This window comes from Rhinopithecus roxellana, chromosome 12, assembly GCF_007565055.1.
Source record: "Rhinopithecus roxellana isolate Shanxi Qingling chromosome 12, ASM756505v1, whole genome shotgun sequence".
In the NCBI taxonomy this organism is placed as follows: Eukaryota; Metazoa; Chordata; class Mammalia; order Primates; family Cercopithecidae; genus Rhinopithecus; species Rhinopithecus roxellana.
Window position 1 is genome coordinate 109985565 of NC_044560.1, and position 22412 is coordinate 110007976.

General features: G+C 48.2%; 1 protein-coding gene across 1 annotated transcript; it reads right to left on the reverse strand.

Annotated features, from left to right (window-relative positions):
• Positions 1-5944: 5944 nt before the first annotated feature.
• Positions 5945-22001, reverse strand: LOC104667275 (zinc finger protein 883). Its single transcript, XM_030941899.1, has 5 exons — positions 21907-22001; positions 19329-19417; positions 18415-18541; positions 12793-12894; positions 5945-8311 (listed from the first exon to the last, which is right to left on the reverse strand). Exons 2-5 carry the CDS (start codon positions 19359-19361, stop codon positions 6426-6428), a joined length of 2148 nt encoding a protein of 715 aa, XP_030797759.1. The 5' UTR covers positions 19362-19417; positions 21907-22001; the 3' UTR covers positions 5945-6425.
• Positions 22002-22412: the final 411 nt, after the last annotated feature.

Sequence of the window (22412 nt, forward strand, 5' to 3'; positions counted from 1 at the left end):
TCACACCACTGCACTCCAGCCTGGGTCATAGAATGAGACTCCATCTCAAAAAAAAAAAAAAAAGTGCTGTGAAGTAAACAGGCAGGGGCTGAGATGGGAATGAAGGAGGGACTGTGGGATCAAGAAACAGAATTCTTTGAGAACATAGTGTGAAATAACATAAATAATATCAACCTCAAGAGAAATGTAGAGGAATACTATGAATTGCAGCTGGAATCTGCCCTAAATGTGTATTTCTTCTTCCTGGTGTCTGTGACACTTTGAGTTGGGGTTTTCTTTTAGTTTCTTGAGTGTCTTGCTTTTCATGCTTTTAGCTACTCAAGCCAGTAAATTATCGTTCTTGTTTGAGCTGTGTGAGAGGTGGTCAAGTTCAACATTTGAAGGAAGAGTTGAGAGATTCACTGAATGGGAGAGAGAGATAGGAAAAACCTACCTTCTTTCTGTTTAGGTTTCTAAGGTGATAGGAGATAAGCCTGGAGCTGCTGGTGGCCACCTTGCCACCATGGGGGGAGAACCTGCCAGAAAATGAACCTAACCAAAAAAGAAGCTAAACTAAGAGGAGTGACCAGATTACTGACATGTCACTTAAGCACCTAGATCTATCTGTTCCTGAAGGCAAAACTGTTCAATTACACAGGCTAATAAATTCCCTTTCTTCCTTAAGCAAGCAGAATACTCTTGGCTGGAAATGAATCTCTACCAGAAATTATTTAAAAATCCAGATGGATCGAGGGCTGGGCACCGTGATTCACACCTGTAATCCCAGCACTTTGGGAGGCTGAGGGGGGTAGATCACGAGGCCAGGAGATCACGAGGTCAGGAGATCACGAGGTCAGGAAATCAAGACCATCCTGGCTAACATGGTGAAACCCCGTCCCTACTAAAAATACAAAAAATTAGCCGGGCGTGATGGCAGACACCTGTAATCTCAGCTACTAGGGAGGCTGAGGCAGAAGAATGGCATGAACCCAGAAGGTGGAGCTTGCAGTGAGCCGCCACTGCACTCCAGCCTGGGCAACAGAGCAAGACTCCATCTCAAAAAAAAAATAATAATCCAGATGGATCAAAGTTTTCATTGTGAAAAAAATCATAAAAGTACTAGATTAAAATATAGCAGAACTTTTTTTTCATAATCTTGGGGGTGAGGAAAGCCTTTGATATCATGATAGTAGATCCAAGAACTATAAAAGAAAATACAGAGATTTAAAAATTTAAATTAATTAATTAATTAATTAATTAATGTACTTATTTTATTTATTTTTTTGAGACGGAGTCTCACTCTCTCGCCCAGGCTGGAGTGCAGTGGCCGGATCTCAGCTCACTGCAAGCTCCGCCTCCTGGGTTTACGCCATTCTCCTGTCTCAGCCTCCCGAGTAGCTGGGACTACAGGCGCCCACCACCTCGCCTAGCTAGTTTTTTGTATTTTTAGTAGAGACGAGGTTTCACTGTGTTAGCCAGGATGCTCTCGATCTCCTGACCTCGTGATCCGCCTGTCTCGGCCTCCCAAAGTGCTGGGATTACAGGCTTGAGCCACCGCGCCCGGCCTTAAAAATTTAAATTTAAATCTAAAAATTAAAAACTCTGTATGACAAATGTAAACAAAATTGAAGAGAAACTGGGAGAAAATATTAGTCACTTACACACCAAAGTGTTAATATGCATAATATATAAGGACTTGTCATTCTAAATCAATACAAAAAGGCTTCTCAATTAAAAATGGGCAAAATACATAAATAGGCAATTCACAGAATACAGAACATCAATTAATGCATAAAAAGAGAATCTCACAACCAAAAGGACATTTTTACCTATCAGATTAAAATTGCTTTAAAAAATGACTAATACCAAGTATTTGAGAAGGAAGTAAAGGAACAGAGAAATAGTCACTCATATACACTTCCAGGAGTTATGCAAATTGTTTCACCCTTTTTGGAAGACTACTTAGTAATAACTATGAAAAATTTAAATACAGGTGTTCTGTGATCCCACAAGTACACTTGTAGGAATTCGTTTTGTACATAAGTGAAATAATAAATATCCAATGATGGAAAAGAAAATGAAAACAACTTAAATATCCATCAATAGGGATTGCTTACACAAATTAAAGAAACCCTAGCATGAAATATTAGGCAGCTGTGAAAAATGAAGATACCTATGTATATATATATTTTTGTGTAATATGTACAGTATGTATATATTTTGCATTATCATGGGAAAGTATCCCCATTATATCAAGTGAGAAAAGCAACTTCTTAAAATTATGTTTGCATGTGGTTATGCCATATATACCATACATATGTGAACATACATACATATAAAATCAGTTTCATAAAAACAGAAAGGGAGATTTCATATTTATAGAAAAAGTAGGAGTCTTTGGAATGAAGGGTTTTTTTTTTTTTGAAATAGATTTTGCTCGTTGCCCAGGCTGGAGTGCAATGGCACAATCTCAGCTCACTGCAACCCCTGTCTCCCAGGTTCAAGCAATTCTCCTATCTCAGCCTCCCAAGTAGCTGAGATTACAGGCATGCACCACCACACCTAGCTAATTTTTTATTTTTAGTTTTAGTAGAGACAGAGTTTCACCATGTTAATCAGGATGGTCTCAATCTCCTAACCTCAGGTGATCCACACGCCTCGGCCTCCCAAAGTGCTGGGATGACAGGCATGAGCCATCACACTCAGCCTGGAACAAAGATTTACGGGGCACTAAAGATTTCTTCATTTTTGTATCATCTGAATTATTCACAATGAATATTACTTCAATCATTAAAAAAGCCACAAAAGATTAGGAGAAATACCTGGGCAATGACTTTAATATACGATAATAGCACAGAAGACGGCTAGTGAGACACAGCCCCATATATTCACAGAAGTTCCAGCTGATACAGAAGTTCTGGCAACCCATTGGCAACATACTCGAGGTCACAGAAATCCTCTCCCTATGGCCCCATGACCTCACTGCCAGGATTTCACCTGGGAAATGGGTAGGCACTCATCCCTTTCATAAAAGGCATGTTCCATACTATATATATATGAGTCAAAAGTGGCCGGGCGCGGTGGCTCACGCCTGTAATCCCAGCACTTTGGGAAGCCGAGGTGGGCAGATCACGAGGTCAGCAGATCGAGACCATCCCGGTTAACACGGTGAAACCCTGTCTCTACTAAAAATACAAAAATTAGCCGGGCGTGGTGGCAGGTGCCTGTAGTCCCAGCTACTCAGGAGGCTGGGGCGGGAGAATAGCGTGAACCCGGGAGGCGCAGGTTGCAGTGAGCCGAGATCGCGCCACTGCACTCCAGCCTGGGCAACAGAGCGAAACTCCCTCTCTAAATAAATAAATAAATAAATAGTCAAAAGCTAGAAACAACAGCCTGGGCAACAGAGCAAAACTCCTTCTCTAAATAAATAAATAAATAGTCAAAAGCTAGAAACAACTGAAATGTCCAACAAGGGACTGGATAATATGTTGACTGAATATGCATAAGCTACGTGAAATGGCAAAACATCAGGTCATTAAAGGTGACTAAATGATATGTTAAATAGCTGACACTCGTTGCTATAAAAACGTATTGCATCCATGGTCCGCATGCCCAGCCGCGGCAGGTAGGTCAAGTTCAGCCCTTTGGACAGCAATATGGCAACATGTGTGGGGAATCAGGAAAATGGCTGGAGCCTTGGTTCCCATCATTGCCTTTGTGGGAATTTTACTTTGAGGAATAATCACCCCAAAGAGAGAGAGGAGGTGAGCACGGACATGTTCATTATAACATTATTTGTAATTGGGATAACTGGTGAACAACCCATCAGTCAAAAGCTTAAAGAACAATCTAAATGGAGAATGGATTTGTAAATTACACCTTCTCAATGGCATATCATTATCCTCAGTAATGATAAAAGTGTATGGGATAGTGACAATGCTCATGGTATAATGATGGCAAAAATGGTATCTACATGGTGATTACAATGAAATAAACTTATATTTGTTTAAAAGATTTGAAAGGAAATATAAAAAATAAAAACAATATGACTTCTAAGGATGGCCAAATTGTCCGTGATGGCTTTTATGTTTTTGACCCAAAATTTCTGACAACTAAACCTATGGATATGGGATATAGATTTAAAAAACCATAAAGAGGATGGGTACAATGGCTGTCACCTGTAATCCCAACACTTTGGGAGGCCGAGGCGGGTGGATCACGCAGGAGTTCCAGACCAGCCTGGCCAGGATGGTGAAACCCTATCTCTATTAAACGTACAAAAATTAGCTGGGTGTGGTGGCAGGTGCCTATAATCCCAGCTACTTGGGAGGCTGAGGCAGGAGAATCACTTGAACCTGGGTGGCACAGGTTGCAGTAGAGATCATGCCACTGCACTCCAACCTGGGCGACAGTGAGACTCCATCTCAAAAAACAAAAAACATAAAGAAACACACCCAAGAATGACTGGCGAGTCTCTCTGAGCTGCAGAATTACAGGGAATTTGTCTTTTATTTCATACTTCTTTACACTTTCCAAATTATCCTTAATGATAAGCGTATGGTATTTCACTAAAATTTTTTCTGTTATAAAAATATATGGCTGGGCACGGTGGCTCACGCCTGTAAATCCCAGCACTTTGGGAGACTGAGGTGGGCGGATCATGAGGTCAGGAGTTCGAGACCAGCTTGGCCAATATGGTGAAACCCCATCTCTACTAAAAATACAAAAATTAGCCGGGCATGGTGGCGCACACCTGTAGTCCCATCTACTTGGGAGACTGAGGGAGAAGAATTGCTTGAACCTGGGAGGCAGAGGTTGCAGTGAGCCGAGAATTTGCCATTGCATTCCAGCCTGGAAGAAAGAGCGAGACTCCGTCTCAAAAAAAAAAAAAAATATATATATATATATACACACACACACACACACACACACACATATATATAATTATTAAATTAGAAATAAAACTATGTTTTAAAAATATGATTAAAAGTCTCCCCTTGGGAGGTGGGGCCTGCAGTGAGCCAAGACCGTGCCACTGCACTCCAGTCTGGGCGACAGAGCGAGACTCCATCTCAAAAAAGTAATAATAAAAAATCTCTCCTTGGTCATGAATAGTGATGCTTAAGAACATGACGCTTAATAGAACAATCACTTTGTAGGCCAGGCACGGGAGCTCACACCTGTAACCCCAACACTTTCAGAGGCTGACAGAGGAGGATCACATGAGGCCAGGTGTTTGAGACCAGCCTGACCAACGTGGTGAAACCCCACCTCTACCAAAAATACAAAAATTAGCTGGGAGTGGTGGCAGATGCCTGTAATCCCAGCTTCTTGGGAGGCTAATGTAGGAGAATCGCTTGAACCCTGGAGGTGGAGACTGCAGTGAGCTGAGATCACGCCACTGCACTCCAGCCTGGTAACAGAGCAAGATTCTGTCTCAAAATAAATAAATAAATAAATAAATAAATAAATAAATAAATAAATAAATAAATAAAAAGAACAATAGCTTTGTAAAGCGTAGATCCCCGAAACATAATAAACAGAAACAATAGGACATTAAAAATGTCTATAAATATGTGAAACATATTTATATTTATATCCATATTTATATGAAACATTTATTAAGCCAACTGCAGATTCTGATATTTGTACCTTAAAGTTTTAAAGGAAACTAAAAATGTTACTTTAAAGGGTTAATCTTTACAGCTGTCTTCCCCCACTGAATATTCAGGCTCCAATTTAAGGAAGGATGAATCAGTTTAAAAAGCTTGGAGAGGCCGGGCGCAGTGGCTCACGCCTGTAATCCCAGCACTTTGGGAGGCTGAGGCGGGCGGATCACAAGGTCAGGAGTTCGTGACCATCCTGGCTAACACGGTGAAACCCCGTCTCTACTAAAAATACAAAAAATTAGCCAGGTGTGTTGGTGGGCACCTGTAGTCCCAGCTACTCGGGAGGCTGAGGCAGGAGAATGGCGTAAACCTGGGAGGCAGAGGTTGCAGTGAGCCAAGATTGCACCACTGCACTCCAGCCTGGGCAACAGAGTGAGACTCTGTCTCAGAAAAAAAAGCTTGGAGAGAGCTGTTGTTGGTGAAGGTCCCAGACGAAATGGCTTCCCTTTTGGACCACCCCCTAACTATACCATGACCTAGGGACATGGCAGCATGGAGGAAATATGCAAGGGAAGCCCCCAGAATGATCAGAACCTGTCCCAGTTAGTGAAAAACTGTGCCACCTTCCCTCTAGGGAACAAAGGAACAAACCATCTCAACATACGGCACCAGCATCCTTCTCTGGGGAGTTCCTAGTGTTGATGAAGAGCAGATTGCCGAAAGGCCGTTTATGCGCCTGGATCCATCTGTTCCTGAAGGCAACATTTTTCCTAGGGTTCCTAGTGTTGATGAAGGTGGGATGGAACCCAACAGCAGGACAGCCGGCTCATTACACACTCAGGTTGTCTCATCAGCATGAGTTCTCTGATGATCGGCCAGCTGTGTGCCCCAAACAAAGGCTTTCTCAAAATCATCACAGATATAGGCATCCTGGCCAGTGTGAAGCCTCCGGTGTTCAGTCAGGTGTGAACTCCAGCTGAAACCCTCTCCACACTCCTCACATGCGTAGCGTTTGCTGCCATTGTGGACCTTCTGATGTTGGAGAAGGTGTGAGATCTGGGTGTAGGTTCTCCCACAGTCGCTACACTTGTAAGGCTTCTCTCCAGTGTGAATCCTTTGGTGTTGGATTAAGTGGATACTCTGGTTGAAGGCCTTCCCACATTCCTTGCAGGCGTAGGGCTTCTCGCCGGTGTGAATCCTCTGATGTTGAGTGAGGGAGGAGTTGTGACTGAAGGTTTTCCCGCACTCCTTACACTTATAGGGCTTCTCGCCAGTGTGGATCTTCTGGTGCTCAATGAGGTGCGTGCTCCGGCTGAAGGCTTTCCCACAGTCACTGCACTCGTAGGGCCTCTCTCCAGTGTGAATCCTCTGGTGTTGAATGAGGTGGGAGATCTGGGTATAGGCTTTCCCACACACTTTACATTCGTAGGGTTTCTCCCCTGTGTGAATCCTCTGGTGGCGTGTGAGGGAGGAGTTCTGGCTGAAGGTTTTCCCACACTCGGTACATTTGTAGGGCTTCTCACCGGTGTGGATGGTCTGGTGCTGAGTGAAGGATGAGGTGTGGCTGAAAGCCTTCCCACATTCATTGCATACGTAGGGCTTTTCCCCCACGTGAGTGCTCTGGTGCCTCATGAGGTGGGAAATCTGCGTGTAAGCCTTCCCGCACTCGTGACAGGCGTAGGGCTTCTCGCCGGTGTGAATTCGCTGGTGCTGAGCCAGGGACGAGCTGTGGCTAAAGGCTTTGCCACACTCAGTGCACTCATAGGGTTTTTCTCCAGTGTGGACTCGCTGGTGCTGAGTCAGGGACGAGCTGTGGCTGAACGTTTTCCCACACTCGTTACATTTGTAGGGTTTCTCCCCGGTGTGGATGGTCTGGTGTTGGGTCAGGGAGGAGGTGTGACAGAAGGCCTTGCCACACTCTCTGCATTGGTAGGGCTTCTCCCCTGTGTGGATTTTCTGGTGGCGGGTGAGGTGGGAGACCTGCGAGTAGAACTTCCCACACTGGCCGCATTTGTAGGGCTTCTCCCCGGTGTGGCACCGCTGGTGTTTGATGAGGGATGAGCTCTGTGTGAAGGCCTTCCCACAGTCCTTGCATTTGTAGGGCTTCTCTCCGGTGTGAATCCTCTGATGCTCGGTAAGCGAAGAGCTCTGAGTGAAGGTCTTGCCACACGCGTGGCAGGCATAGGGCTTCTCGCCTGTGTGGATGATGTGGTGCTGAATGAAATACGAGCTGTTGCTGAACGCCTTCCCGCAGTCATGGCACTTGTAGGGCTTCTCCCCGGTGTGAATTCGCTGATGGAGAATATAGTCCGAATGGTAAATGAAGGCTTTCCCGCATTCCATGCAGTTAAATGGTTTCTTCTCCACGAAGGTCCTTTGGCGTTTCAAGCTCTTCCAGGGCCTGCCCCACTTCCGGGGCCTGTCTCCACGGGGCACTCGTTGCTTCCTGATGAGGGCAGAGGCCTGCCAGAGGCTTCTCTCAAGCTCGTTACCCCCAAGGCCTCTCTCCCATGAGGTGTCTCCCTTGGAAGTAGCAAATAAACACATCAGATGCCTCTCCTGCTTTCTTGGGTCCTCCAATGGATAGTGACATGCCAAGGGTTTCCCCGCCTGGGCATCTGCAAGCACAGCCCTTGAAGGTCCCTCTACTGGGGAAGCCGAATCTTCAGAAATGCTCTTTTTTCGAGGTGTCTCTTGAATAGTCACAGAGCTCGTCTCCAAGTCTGAAAGAAATGGAAAATACCAACACCATCTGTCCCAGGACAAAGCAAGCTGATTACTTGGAAGTGGCAGTGTAAACCTAAAAAAAAAAAACAAGGTTTCAAACTTGATGTTGCTATTTTGTTTGTTTCTTTTTTTGGGGGTGGTGGAGAGTCTCTCTCTGTTGCCCAGGCTGGAGTGCAGTGGCACCGTCTCCACCTCCCAGGTTCAAGCAATTCTCCTGCCTCAGCCTCCCGAGTTGCTGGGACCACAGGTGTCCGCCACCATGCCTGCCTAATTTTTTGTATTTTTAGTAGAGACGGGGTTTCACCATATTGGCCAAGCTGGTCTCGAACTCCTGACCTCGTGATCTGCCCACCTCGGCCTCTCAAAGTGCTGGGATTACAGGCGTGAGCCACCGTGCCCAGCTGATATTGCTATTTTGAAAGCATGGTGTACGTAGATTGATTCATGTTCTGACATGGAAGGATAGTCTCAATACACTCGAAAAATGAAGACAACCAAGTTGCAAACAGTTTATGTACACAGAGTTGAGTAGCCATGCTATAGAGTTATTTTTTTACAAATCAATAAGAAAAATGATAGAAAAAATCTAAGAAAATAGAGAGGCGAGAATATGAGTAGACAATTCACAGAAGAAAAATAAAAGGCTGATAAATACATGTTTAGATGCTGAACATCAGCAATAGTTAAAAAAAATCAAATCATTAGGATGCTATTTTACCCATTTTAGATTGGAAAATATTAAAGATATCCAGTGCTGCCAAGGGAGCATGGTACAGACCTTCTCACACTATATTTGTAGGAATGTGCAAGAAAAGAGTGAACAGAAGGTCCATCTCACTCAGTTTTTTTTTTTTTTTTTGAGACAGAGTCTCACTCTGTCGCCCAGACTGGAGGGCAATGGCATGATCTCGGCTCACTGCAACCTCCATCTCCCAGGTTCAAGCCATTATCCTGCCTCAGCCTCCCAGGTAGCTGGGACTACAGGCATGTGCCACCACACCTGGAAAATGTCTTTTTGGTTGTTGTTGTATTTTTAGTAGAGATGAGGTTTCACCATGCTGGCCAGGTTGGTCTCGAACTCCTGACCTCAAGTCATCTGCCTCCCTCGGCCTCCCAAAGTGCTAGGATTACAGACATGAGCCACTGTGCCCAGCCCATCTCACTCAGTCTTTGTTTGTCTCTGCAGACATGGCAATGACCCTTGGCCAATCTCTGGGAACTAAAGTCCAGGGATGTTTACAAAGGTGCTGGGTCAGATGTTCTTCCATATGCTCAAGACCACGGGTCAAGATGTAGTAGGTTGTCAGCATGGTTGACTGTAAATAGGAAGATGCATGATGGGTACCTGGTACCTGGATTGGGGTCCTCACCATGGCTGGTCGTGTAGCAGGTATGTGCGTACGTGACCAACTCTCTTCAAGAACTCTGGACTGTAAGTGAGCTTCCCCGGGTGGAGACACCTCATACATATGTCTGTGGTTTTGCATTGGTAGAAAAAAGTACATCCGTGTGACCCGCACAGGGAAAGGGAGGGCTGGAAACCTGCGTATGACCTCTCTTGCCTTTGTTAGTTCCTACTGTTCCTGTGTTACAAACTTTGCTGTAAACCGTCAATACAACTTGCCAAGTTATGTGACTCCTTCCAGAAAATCACCCCAAACCAGTGGCTGGTTGTGGGACCCCCAAAGCAGAGACATGACAACTAAATGCTATGTGAGATTCCTGAAATTATCCTCTTATCATTGGATTAGGCAATGGTATCTTAGATATGATGTCAAAATCACAAAGCAACACAAGCAAAATAGATAAACTGGACACTGTCAAAATTAAAACCTAGGCCAGGCACATTGGCTCACACCCGTAATCCCGGCACTTTGGGAGGCCCAGGTGGGTGGATCACTTGAGCTCAGGAGTTCAAGAACAGCCTGGGTAACATGGCTGAACACTGTCTCTACCAAAAATACAAGAATTAGGTAGTGATGGCACATGCCTGTGGTCCCAGCTACTTGGGAGGCTGAGGTGGGAGGATCATCGAAGCCCTAGAGGTTGAGGCCGCGGTGAGCCATGACTGCACCACTGCACTCCAGCCTGGGTGACAGAGTGAGACCCTGTCTCAAAAATAATAATAATTAAAAAATGTAAACCTTTGTGCTTCAAAGACACTAACAAGAAGTAAAAATACAACTAATAGAATGGGAGAAAATTTTTTCTAATCATATGTCTGATAAGGAACTTGTTTCTAGAATATATAAAGCATACTTACAACTCTTTCTGTCTATATATATACACACCACACACACACACACACACACACACACACACATATATATATATATTTTTTTTGAGACAGAGTCTCACTCTGTACCCCAGACTGGAGTGCAGTGGCACGATCCCGGCTCACTGCAACCTCCACCTCCCGAGTTCAAGCGATTCTCCTGCCTCAGCCTCCCGAGGAGCTGGGATTACAGGCACCCGCCACCACACCCAGCTAATTTTTGTATTTTTAGTAGAAACAGCGTTTCACCATGTTGGCCAGGATGGTCTCAATCTCTTGACCTCATGATCTGCCCGCCTCAGTCTCCCAAAGTCCTGGGATTACAGGCGTGAGCTATCACACCCGGCCACAACTCAATATTTTTAAAAACTCAATTAAAAAAGGGCAAAGTTATCCCAGCACTTTGGGAGGCCGAGACGGGCGGATCACGAGGTCAGGAGATGGAGACCATCCTGGCTAACACGGTGAAACCCCGTCTCTACTAAAAAATACAAAAAACTAGCCGGGCGAGGTGGTGGCGCTTGTAGTCCCAGCTACTCCGGAGGCTGAGGCGGGAGAATGGCGGGAACCCGGGAGGCGGAGCTTGCAGTGAGCTGAGATCCGGCCACTGCACTCCAGCCTGGGCGACAGCCAGACTCGGTCTCGAAAAAAAAAAGGCAAAGTTCTCAATAGCCATTTCTTTAAAGATACATGAGTGGCCAGTAAGTACATGAAAAGAGACTCAACATCATTAGACATCAAGGAAAACAGAATGAACATCACGAGCTTCCACTTCACACTCACTAGTTATATAATAAAAAAGACAGATAACAACAAGCATTGGTGAGGATGTGGAGAAATCAGAGCCCTCACACACTGCTGGTGGGAATGTAACATGGTACAGCCACTTTGGAAAAATGGTCTGGCAGTTTCTCAAAAGGTTAAACATAGAATTACCCTATGATTCAACAATTCCACTCCTAGGTATCTACCTGAAAGAAATGAAAGCATGCATTCACACAAAAACTTGTGCATGAATGTTCATAGAAGTATGATTCATAATAGCCAAAAAGAAGAAATAACTCAATGTTCACCAACTAATGAATAAACCAGTTGTGGCACATTCATACAATAAAATATTATTCAGCCATAAACAGGAATGAAGCTCTCATACATAATGCAATGTGAATGACTCTTAAAAATATTATGGGCCGGGCGCGGTGGCTCAAGCCTGTAATCCCAGCACTTTGGGAGGCCAAGACGGGCGGATCACGAGGTCAGGAGATCGAGACCATCCTGGCTAACACAGTGAAACCCCGTCTCTACTAAAAATACAAAAACTAGCCGGGCGAGGTGGCGGGCGCCTGTAGTCCCAGCTACTCGGGAGGCTGAGGCAGGAGAATGGCGTAAACCCGGGAGGCGGAGCTTGCAGTGAGCTGAGATCCGGCCACTGCACTCCAGTCCGGGCGACAGAGCGAGACTCCACCTCAAAAAAAAAAAAAAAAAAAAAAAAATATTATGCTAGGCCGGGCGCAGCGGCTCATGCCTGTAATCCCAGCACTTTGGGAGGCCGAGGCGGGTGGATCACAAGGTCAGGAGTTCGAGACCAGCCTGGCCAACATGGTGAAATTCTGCCTCTACTAAAAATACAAAAATTGGCCAGGTATGGTGGCAGGCGCCCATAATCCCAGCTACTTGGGAGGCTGAAGCAGGAGAATTGCTTGAACCCGGGAGGCGGAGCTTGCAGTGAGCCGAAATAGCGCCACTGCACTCCAGCCTGGGCGACAGAGTGAGACTCCATCTCAAAAAAAAAAAAAAAAAAAAAAAAAATCTATCTATCTATGAAGAAGGAAAGAACATACTTGAAGGAATTCTATTAAAATGTCAAAAGTTAATTTTTGGGAGACATGAGAATTATGGGGGATTTTCATTCTTGCTTTATTCTTATTTAGATGTTCAAAGTTTCATTTATTCCTCCCAACCCTAGATACTCATGTCACCCCCTTTTCACAGACGAAAAAAATCAAAGCACAGAGAGGCTAAGTGACTTGCCCAAGGCCACACAGCCAGGAAGCAAGCAGCTGGGATTTGAACCACACAACCCGACTCTAGAGCCCATGATGATCACCCATGTGTTCCACTGCCTCACCCCTGACTGAACTTCACTGACCATGAGAGATGGGGTTGGAAGAGGGCTTACACCTGCTGGATATCAGCACCCACCTGGACAGGTAACTCGCCAGGCCTCTCTCTCCTCCGGCCTCGGCTCTTCCCCTTGCTCCAGACGGGAGATCACGTCGGGTTTGGACCCAGGCAGCCCTGCCCCTGGGGAAAGATACATGAGTTGGCTGTGGGTGCCAGGATCACAGGGAGGTCTACGGGGAAGGTGCACGCGTCGAGTGCCTAATGGTTAGAAGCACAAATGGCCAATGAAAGACTTATTTTTTGAGTGCTTAGCACCCTGCAGAGAGGCTGAGCCGACTTATTTGTTGCGTGCTTAGCACACTGCAGAGAGGCTGGGCTCTGACAAGGCTGTTTAAGGCTCCAGGTCTGTGCTGTTCGAGTTAACTGCACTGTGACAGCGTAAAAAACATTGTCTTCTGTGTTTCGAAGACTTACTAAAGAAAAAAACTGTAAAATCTCTCAATCATTTGTTAATCGATTATGGTTTCAGTGTGTCAGGATGATACGATTTTAGATAGCTTGAGGGAATAAAATGTATCATTAAAATTAATATCATTTCCTTTTTTTTTTAACGTGACCACCAAAAAATGTAAAATTACCTAAGTGGGTTTCTTATTTCTGATGGACAACTCTGTTTTAGATTCACTGATGCCCAAAGTTTCCATCTCAAGACTTCTAAATACATAAGTTAAAAACATACGCTTTTTTTTTTTTTTTTTTTTTGAGACGGAGTCTCGCTCTGTCGCCCGGGCTGGAGTGCAGTGGCCGGATCTCAGCTCACTGCAAGCTCCGCCTCCCGGGTTTACACCATTCTCCTGCCTCAGCCTCCCAAGTAGCTGGGACTACAGGCACCAGCCACCTCGCCCGGCTAGCTTTTTTTTTGTATTTTTTAGTAGAGACAGGGTTTCACTGTGTTAGCCAGGATGGTCTCGAACTCCTGACTTTGTGATCCGCCCGTCTCGGCCTCCCAAAGTGCTGGGATTACAGGCTTGAGCCACCGCGCCCGGCCCGCATTTTTTTTTTTTTTTTGAGACAGGGTCTCGCTCTGTTGCCCAGGCTGGAGTGTGGTGGCACAATCATGGCTCACTGCAGCCTCAGCCTCCTGGGCTCAAGTGATCCTCCCATCTCAGCCTCCTGAATAGCTGGGACTACAGGCATATACCACCATGCCTGGCTAATTTTCAAATTTTTTGTAGAGATGGGGTCTCACTCTGTTACCCAGGCTGATCTCGAATTTCTGGGCTCAAGTGATCCACCCACCCTGAACATTTCCTTTTTTTTTTTTTTTTTTTTTGAGATGGAGTTTCATTCTTGTTTTTGTTTTTGTTTTTGTTTTTTGAGACGGAGTCTTGCTCAATCGCCCAGGCTGGAGTACAGTGGCACAATCTCAGCTCACTGTAAGCTCCGCCTCCCAGGTTCACGCCATTCTCCTGCCTCAGCCTCCCGAGTAGCTGGGACTACAGGCGCCCGCCACCTCACCCGGCTAATTTTTTGCATTTTTAGTAGAGACGGGGTTTCACCATATTAGCCAGGCTGGTCTTGATCTCCCGACCTCGTGATCTGCCCGCCTCGGCCTCCCAAAGTGCTGGGATTACAGGCGTGAGCCACCGTGCCCAGCCCGGAGTTTCATTCTTGTTGCCCAGGCTGGAGTACAACGGTGTGGTCTCAGCTCACTGCAAGCTCCGCCTCCTAGGTTGAAGCCATTCTCCTGCCTCAGCCTTCCAAGTAGCTGGGATTACGGGTGCCCGCTACCATGCTCGGCTACTTTTTTATATTTTTGGTAGGAATGGGGTTTCACCATGTTGGCCAGGCTGGTCTTGAACTCTTGACCTCAGGTGATCTGCCCACCTTGGCCTCCCAAAGTGCTGGGATTACAGGCATGAGCCACTGCACCCGGCCTGAACGTTTTCATTTTGATGAGACTGTCTTGAATCACTGTAGACAAACCTACCATCCCTGATTATAACATGAGATAATTACAACAATAGTTAGGGTGATACTAAAAAGCAAATGTCTATTAAGTGCACACTACGTGCCAGGCATGTTTCTAAGCTGGTTAAATGTATTAGCTCATTTTCACCCTTCAGGCAGGAAACCGAGGCATAGTCTAGTGTTGTGTGAGCAGGAATGGAAGAAACACACAACACTGCAGGAAGTCACAGAGGGTGGAGAAATCAAAGGAAACTTCCTGGAGGAGGCGAGCCAAGAGGTGACTAGACTAGGGGTGAGGAGGAGACGAATTTTGGTTCAACAATCATACCCGGCCAGGCACGGTGGCTCACGCCTGTAATCCCAGCACTTAGGGAGGCTGAGGCGGGTGGATCATGAGGTCAGGAGTTCAAGACCAGCCTGGCCAAGATGATGAAACCCTGTCTCTACTAAAAATACAAAAATTAGCCGGGCATGGTGACGGGTGCCTGTAATCCCAGCTACTCGGGAAGCTGAGGCAGAGAATTGCTGGAACCCAGGAGGCGGAGGTTGCAGTAAGCCAAGATTGTGCCACTGCACTCTAGCCTGCGTGACAGAGCAAGACTCTGTCTAAAAACAAACAAACAAACAAAAACAAACATGCCCAAGGACCTCCCGGTCTTCCTGTGCCAGTCCCTGGCATTGCTGGAGATACAGAAATGATCTGGACACTCCCCTGTGCTTGAGGGGGTCTCAGGCTGAAGGGGGAGGCAGACCTGGACACAGTTATAATCCAGGGTGACTCCGGGATTCCTCTCCTACAAGGATCCCGTCCTCCCTCTGCCTTAGGTGCCCAGGCCTATGGTCACAGCCTTTATCTCCGATAATGACACCAGTCTCCACATCTCGGTGTCAGACACCCCCTCCCACCTCCCAGCCTCCCAGGGACTTTCTCCACTATACTTTACCTTATTCTTTTAATTTTATTTTTTGAGACAGGATCTGTCTCAAAAAATAAGACTCAAGACTCAAGAGAAGTCTTGAGATGGAAGCTTTTGAGACAGGATCTGGCAACTCCAGCTCTGTTGCCCAGGCTGGAGTGAAGTTGCACAGTCACCACTCACTGCAGGCTTGGCCTCCTGGGCTCAAGGCATCCTCCCACCTCAGCCTCCCGAGTGGCTGGGACTACAGGTGCGTGCCACCACATCTGGCTGATTTTTAGTTTTATTGAAGAGACAAGGTCTTGCTATGTTGCCCAGGCTGGTCTCGAACTCCTGACCTCAAGCAATCCTCCCACCTCAGCCTCCCCAAGTGCAGGGATTACAGGCATGAACCACCGTGCCTGACCTTTCTCCACTTCTTGACTCCAGCTATCCTTCTGTGGATAAGGAGGGTGCCCTAGAGCCTGGCTTGGTGGCTGGGTGAACCACGGGGTCTGTCTCTAACTGCTGCAACCAGAGGATAGAGGAGCAGGGACCCAGGACAGCTAACCCTCTGATACTGAGGCCCCCCTCACCATGCATGGCCCCCCATGACTTCACCTTCCACTCCCCAGCGTGGCATTTACTACCCATCCCTGTAACCATTCCCCTGCCTGCACTCCTACCTGCCCTGTCCCTCTCGGCCTGCACTGAGCTCAGCAGGTAACAGCCCTGCCGTGGTTAGAACCAAACAGCCTCCGACCTGGGTGCTGGCGCCCAAGAAGCCTAAGGACATTGCCGCTAAGGCTTTTTTTTTTTTTTAGACTGTCTCTCTCTGTTGTCCAGGCTGGAGTGCAGTGGCATGATCTCAGCCCCCTGCAACCTCCACCTCTCGGGTTCAAGATTCTCCTGCTTCAGCCTCCCAAGTAGCAGGAACTATTTGAAAAGGGTAGAAACTGAGGCTCCGAGAGGTGACAAGGATTATCTGGGCGTCGAGATGGCGCTGCTGAGGGAATGAAGAGGACAACACAGCTGGAATGAGAGCCAAAGAGGCCGCAGTTAGACACGAAGTCTCAGCAGCCTGGGAACGGACGGCAGAGGGTGCACTGCTCCCTCCTACCCAGAGGACCTCGAGGCTGCTGGTCCCAGGCACACGGTGGACGAATGTCCCCGTTGACCTCAAATACCTTCCAGATCCTTCCTCCCTTCATTTTCTCTCCTCTCCTCTCTCTTCTCTCTTCTCCTCCCTCCCTCCCTCCCTCCCTTCCTTCCTTCCTTCCTTTTTTTTGAGTCTGGAGTCTCTGTCACTCAGGCTGGAGTGCAATGGCGTGATTTCGGCTCACTGCAACCTCTGCCTCCTGGATTCAAGCGATTCCCCTGCCTCAGCCTCCCGAGTAGCTGGGACTACAGGTGTGCACCACCACAACCGGCTAATTTTTCGTATTTTAATAGAGACGGGGTTTCACCACGTTGGCCAGGCTGGTCTCAAACTCCTGACCTCAACTGATCTGCCCTCTTGGGCCTCCCAAAGTGCTGGGATTACAGGTGTGAGCCACCGTCCCCGGCCTCCACCAGGGGCTTACTCGGAACTTGGATCCAGAATTTGCAACAGACAACAGTATGTTTTCTCCCCACTCTCCAAAATGATCGTTTTGTCATTTCTTCCTGCTCTGTCCTACACCTCACCCTCTCTTTTCAGCTGTGGCCCTCCCTTGTCACTCAAAGAAGCCATTGGTGTAAGAAGCTCCACCTTCCACCTTCCACCATAAATCCAGGCAACGAATCCATATCTCTATCCTACATCCCGCCTCTGCTCTGGGTATCTTGGAAACCGTCCCTGCTCCAGGCCCGGGCCTGCTCTTCTGCTGGCGCCTGAGCTCACCGCCCCCTCCACTCAACAGGCAAGGCCTTGGCTCCTCCTATCAGCCCTGCTGTCTATGGAATCGCTAATTTCTCTCCTCCTATCTCGGGCTGAATGACGTTCCACAAATTACGCCCATCCAGAACAGCAGAACGTGTCCTTATTTGGAAATGGGGTCTTTGCTGATGTAATTAGCTAAGATGAAATCCTACTGGATTAGGGCAAGTCCTAAATCCAGGGACTGGTGTCTTTTGAGACAGAGTCTCACTCTGTCACCCAGGCTGGAGTGTAGTGCTGCAATTTCAGTCCACTGCAGCTTCTGCCTCCTGGGTTCAAGTGATTCTTGTGCCTCAGCTTCCCCAGTAGCTGGGATTACAGGCGTGCGTCACCACGCCTCACTAATTTTTGTATTTTTAGTAGAGCTAGGGTTTCACCATGTTGGTCAGGCTGGTCTCAAACTCCTGACCTCAAGTGAGCCTCCCGCCTCAGCCTCCCTGTCTCTACTAAAAATGCAAAAATTAGCCGGCATGGTGGTGCGTACCTGTAATCCCAGCTACTCGGGAGGCTGAGACAGGAGAATTGCTTGAACCCAGGAGGAGGAGGTTGCAGTGAGCTGAGATCGCGCTACTGCCCTTCTGCCTAGGTGACAGAGTGAGATTCCATCTCAAAAAAAAAAAAAAGAAGCTGGGGGCACAGGCTGAAGAGTGTGTGGGATCCACATTTTACAGGACAGGCCAAGAGACTTGGGCCTTCCTGGTTGCTGGGACTCCAGGATCAGCTGGCAGAAAGAGAGGAAGGGAGAGGCCAGGCATGAGGGACCAGTGAGAGGAGCACAGAGGCCCCCAGATGGCAGGGGATGGACATGAATGAGAAGAGGGTGCCGGGGGCATCAGAGAGAATGCTGGGGGCATCAGAGAGGGTTCCAGGGGCATCAGGCCTCCCCCAGGGGGAGGGCAGGAGGAGGGGTCTCACCCAGGGAGAGAAGGTTCCGGTAGTTCTCTAGCATCACGTCTCGATACAGCTCCCTCTGGCCAGGCTCCAGCCAGCCCCACTCCTCCAGGGTGAAGTCCACGGCCACATCCTTGAAAGTCACTGATTCCTGCAAGGACCAATTTCATTCCATGGAGGGGCACGTCCTTCTGGAACTCGGGGGCAGAAGTGTCAGGGGTCAAGAGCCCACAACAGCCCCCTGGGCTGGAACATTCTGATTGTGCAGAATTGGGATGCCTGAATCCAGCTGGCCTATGGGAATCCAACGGGGGCAGAAACTCGCCCATAGGCACCTTGGTAGAAAGTAGAACAAGGAGCCCTCTCACGTGACTCTTTACTGCCATCTATTGGGAAGTCATTGTAATATGCCAATTAATTTAGTGTATGACAGTTTACCACACTGTCTGAAAACTGCCACCAGTGTATGAGGTGTAAGATGTGAGTCCTGCCCGGGATGAGGCATCCTTGTGCAGTGCATAACCTGCACAGCTCTAAGTGACAGTCCTAAGAAATACTTAAAGAAAAAACTGTCAAGCCGTTGTGTGCAGGAGATATTCGCAAGTCCTATTCTATCCCAGACCCCATCCCTGATCCTGACCCCCATTCCTGACTCCAGGGATGAGGCTCAGGGGTGAATCAAAACCATCCAGTGCCCACTCTGCCTGGTACCCGAAAGGCTGCCGGGCTAGATGAAAAACTTTTAGACTGCGTGATGCGGTCCCAGCTCAGATCATTCTGCCTCTGCCCCCCGTTCTTCCGCACTGCCCAGCTCCCCTCTCCTCATACCCCCTTTCCCAGTATTGGAAGAGTCAGGAGATCTTGAGATCAAGAACAGGGAGAAGAGGGCCCACTGGAGTCCACAAAGTCATCTTGGGGAAGAGGAAGCCCAGACTCACCTGGCCCTCGGCCATCAGGGTCCCACTGGCCATTGCTGGGTCCTGGGCATGTGCCTCTGGGAGAAGGGTCCAGGCCAGGGCCTGAAGAGCTGGAGGAGGAGACCACAGCAGAAAAGGGGTGATTCGTGACCCTGACAGACAGACGCTTTCCCCAAGACTCCTGGTCACAGAAGGGGGGCCACAGTCCCCTAAGAGTCAAAGCAAAGACCCAGGACAGGCCACCTGAGGACAGGCCCATTCCACACCAGTGACAACAGCCAGCAACCATGAGGCTGTCTCACCTCCCCAACACAACAGCTCTCAGACACAGGAACTATGGTGATCCCTAAATGAGGACATTGAGGCACAAGAGGTCAAGACTTGCTCAAGTTCATGAAGACAAAAAGTATCAGAGAAGTCTAGCCACAGGGTCACCCCTATGTTTTTTCTTATACTATTTTTTTTTTTAGATGGAGTCTTGCTCAGTTGCCCAGGCTGGAGTGCAGTGGCACCATCTTAGCTCACTGCAACCTCCGCCTCCCAGGATCAAGCAATTCTCTTGCCTCAGCCTCCTGAATAGCTGGGATTACAAGCACCCGCCACCATGCCTGGCTAATGTTTACATTTTTAGTAGAGATGAGGTTTCACCATGTTGGCCAGGCTGGTCTCGAACTCCTGGCCTCAGGTGATCCACCCACCTCGGCCTCCCAAAGTGCTGGGATTACAGGCATGAGCCACCACACCCTGCCTTATTTTATTTTTGAGACACAGTCTTGCTCTGTCACCCAGGCTGGAGTGCAGTGAGGTGATCTTGGCTCACTGAAACTTCCACCTCCTGGGTTCAAGTGATTCTCGGGCCTCAGCCTCCTGAGTAGCTGGGGTTACAGGCACCTGCCACCATGCCCAGCTAATTTTTGTATTATTATTATTGTTATTATTATACGAGACGGAGTCTCGCTCTGTCACCTAGGCTGGAGTGCAGTGGCGCGATCTCGGCTCACTGCAACCTCCACCTCCCAGCTTCAAGCGATTCTCCTGCCTCAGCCTCCTGAGTAGCTGGGATTACAGGTGCACGCCATCACACTAGGCTAATTTTTTTGTATTTTTAGTAGAGATGGGGTTTCACCATATTGGCCAGGCTGGTCTCGAACTCCTGACCTCAGGTGATCCACCCCGCTCGGCCTCCCAAAGTGCTGGGATTATAGGTGTCAGCCACCGCGCTCAGACCAGGGAAACTTTAGAGAGGAGAAACTTGGCAGATGCCACCTTACCCATGTGAGTGAGGCTGATGTGGTATATGGTGAGACAAGCCGAGCCCAGGGTCCCCAATCTGATGAGGAGACAGCATCACTCCTAGGGCATCCCTGCCAAAAGCGCGTGACCTAAATCTAATTATGAAGAAGCACCAAACAAACCCAGACTGAGGGACATTCTGCAATTACATGGTCTGTAATCTTCAGAACTTCTAAGAGGAGACTGAAAACTGGTTCCAGATTGAAGGAGGCCCAACAATGCGTGCAATGTGTGACCTAGGATTTCCTGTGGCCATTAAGGACATTATTGCAGCCAGCTGTAATCCCAGCACTTTGGGAGGCTGAAGTGGGAGGATCGCTTGAGCCCAGGAGTTTGAGACCAGCCCGGGCAACATAGTGAGATCTCGTTTCTACAAAAAAAAAAGTTAAAAAATTAGCCGGGCATGGTGGCATGTGCTTGTAATCCTGGCTACTCAGAAGACTGAAATGGGAGGATCGCTTGAGCCCAGGAGGTCGAGGCTGCAGTGAGCTATGATTGCACCACTGCACTCCAGCCTGGGTGACAGAGCAAGACCCTGTCTCCAAAAAAAAAAAAAAAAAAAAAAGAAAAGAAAGAAAAAAAGACAAAAAGTCATTATTGGAAGAATCATCAAAAAGTTGAATAAAGTCTATAGATTAGCTATTAGTATTACATCAATATTTCCTCATTGTGATCGTGGTGCTATGGTTATGTAAGAAAGTGACCTTGTCTTTGGAAAACACAGAGATTCGCTAGGAGGGCTGGGGAGTGGGAGGGCGCAGAGACCGAGAGAGAGCGACAGAGACCCACAGAGACGGGGACAGAGAGGCAGAGAGACGGGGCACAGAGATTCAGCGAAAGGGGGACAGGACCTGGGGCGGCGAGGGTGAGGGGAAGATCAGAGAGAGATGGGAGACCCAGAGAGAGAAGAACAGATGCTCAAGATAAGGGGAGCCGAGACCGAGTCTGTGCCGTGCAGTGCTGCTCTCGGGCTCTGGGGTCAGAATCTGGGTTGCAGCTCTACCAGCCTGAAAGAAATTGCGGAGTCTCCCCGAGTCTCAGTTTCTTCAGCTGCAAAGTGAGGAAAGGTAGGTTCCCCTTCCTCGGAGAGCGCAGCAGTCCCAAGCTCCGCCGGACTCCTGGCAAACAGTAGGCGCCCAATTCCTGCGCGCTGAGCCGTCTGAGCCGCGCTGATACTAGGTGGGACTCAGGGAATGACAAGAGGGGGCGGGGCGTCACCCACAGCGCCCTCCCCGCTTCCACCCAGACCCAACTCGGGCCCGCCCCCGGAGCTTCTCCTAGCCTGTCTGTCCCGGCCCGCACCCACCTGCTCCGGTCGGGTCCGCGAGGTCCGTGCGTTCAGGATTTCGCTGGACAGCCAGGCCTTCCCTTCCTCCGACGGGCCCCGGAACGCGCCTGCGCGCTCGCTGTCTCGGAACTGTAAGTCCCGGTACTTTAAACTCGGCATCGAGACTGGACTACATTTCCCAGAAACCATTGAGGCTCAGGCTCCTCCCGCCTAAGGGCTTCTGACTGCGGGGGAATGCTGGGAAATGGAGTCTGGGAGCAGGATGCGGAGCGGGAGTAAGAGGACTGTGTTTGGATACATACACAACAACTTTTGGAGGAAAACTGGTATTTGGGACATGCCTGACTGTAGTGGCACGCGAATATCCCTGTTTTAGGCAGAGGCGATGCCACAGTCCATTTAATCCAAATTTCTCCTACCATGGTTGAAGTCTTCAGGACAGATAGAAGTTGGCCCCATGTAAACTGATGGTGAATGAATTGAACCACTGTTATTCAATTTCCCTGGGCATCTGCCTTCCTGTT

Coding starts and splice junctions, on each gene's coding strand:
- LOC104667275 (XM_030941899.1), bottom strand. CDS start 19,361: ATGGCCAGTGGGACCCTGATGGCCGAGGGCCAG. Junction 12,895..18,414: donor CCGGAACCTTCTCTCCCTGG/GTGAGACCCCTC, acceptor ATCTTTCCCCAG/GGGCAGGGCTGCCTGGGTCC. Junction 8,312..12,792: donor CTGGCGAGTTACCTGTCCAG/GTGGGTGCTGAT, acceptor CATTTCTTTCAG/ACTTGGAGACGAGCTCTGTG.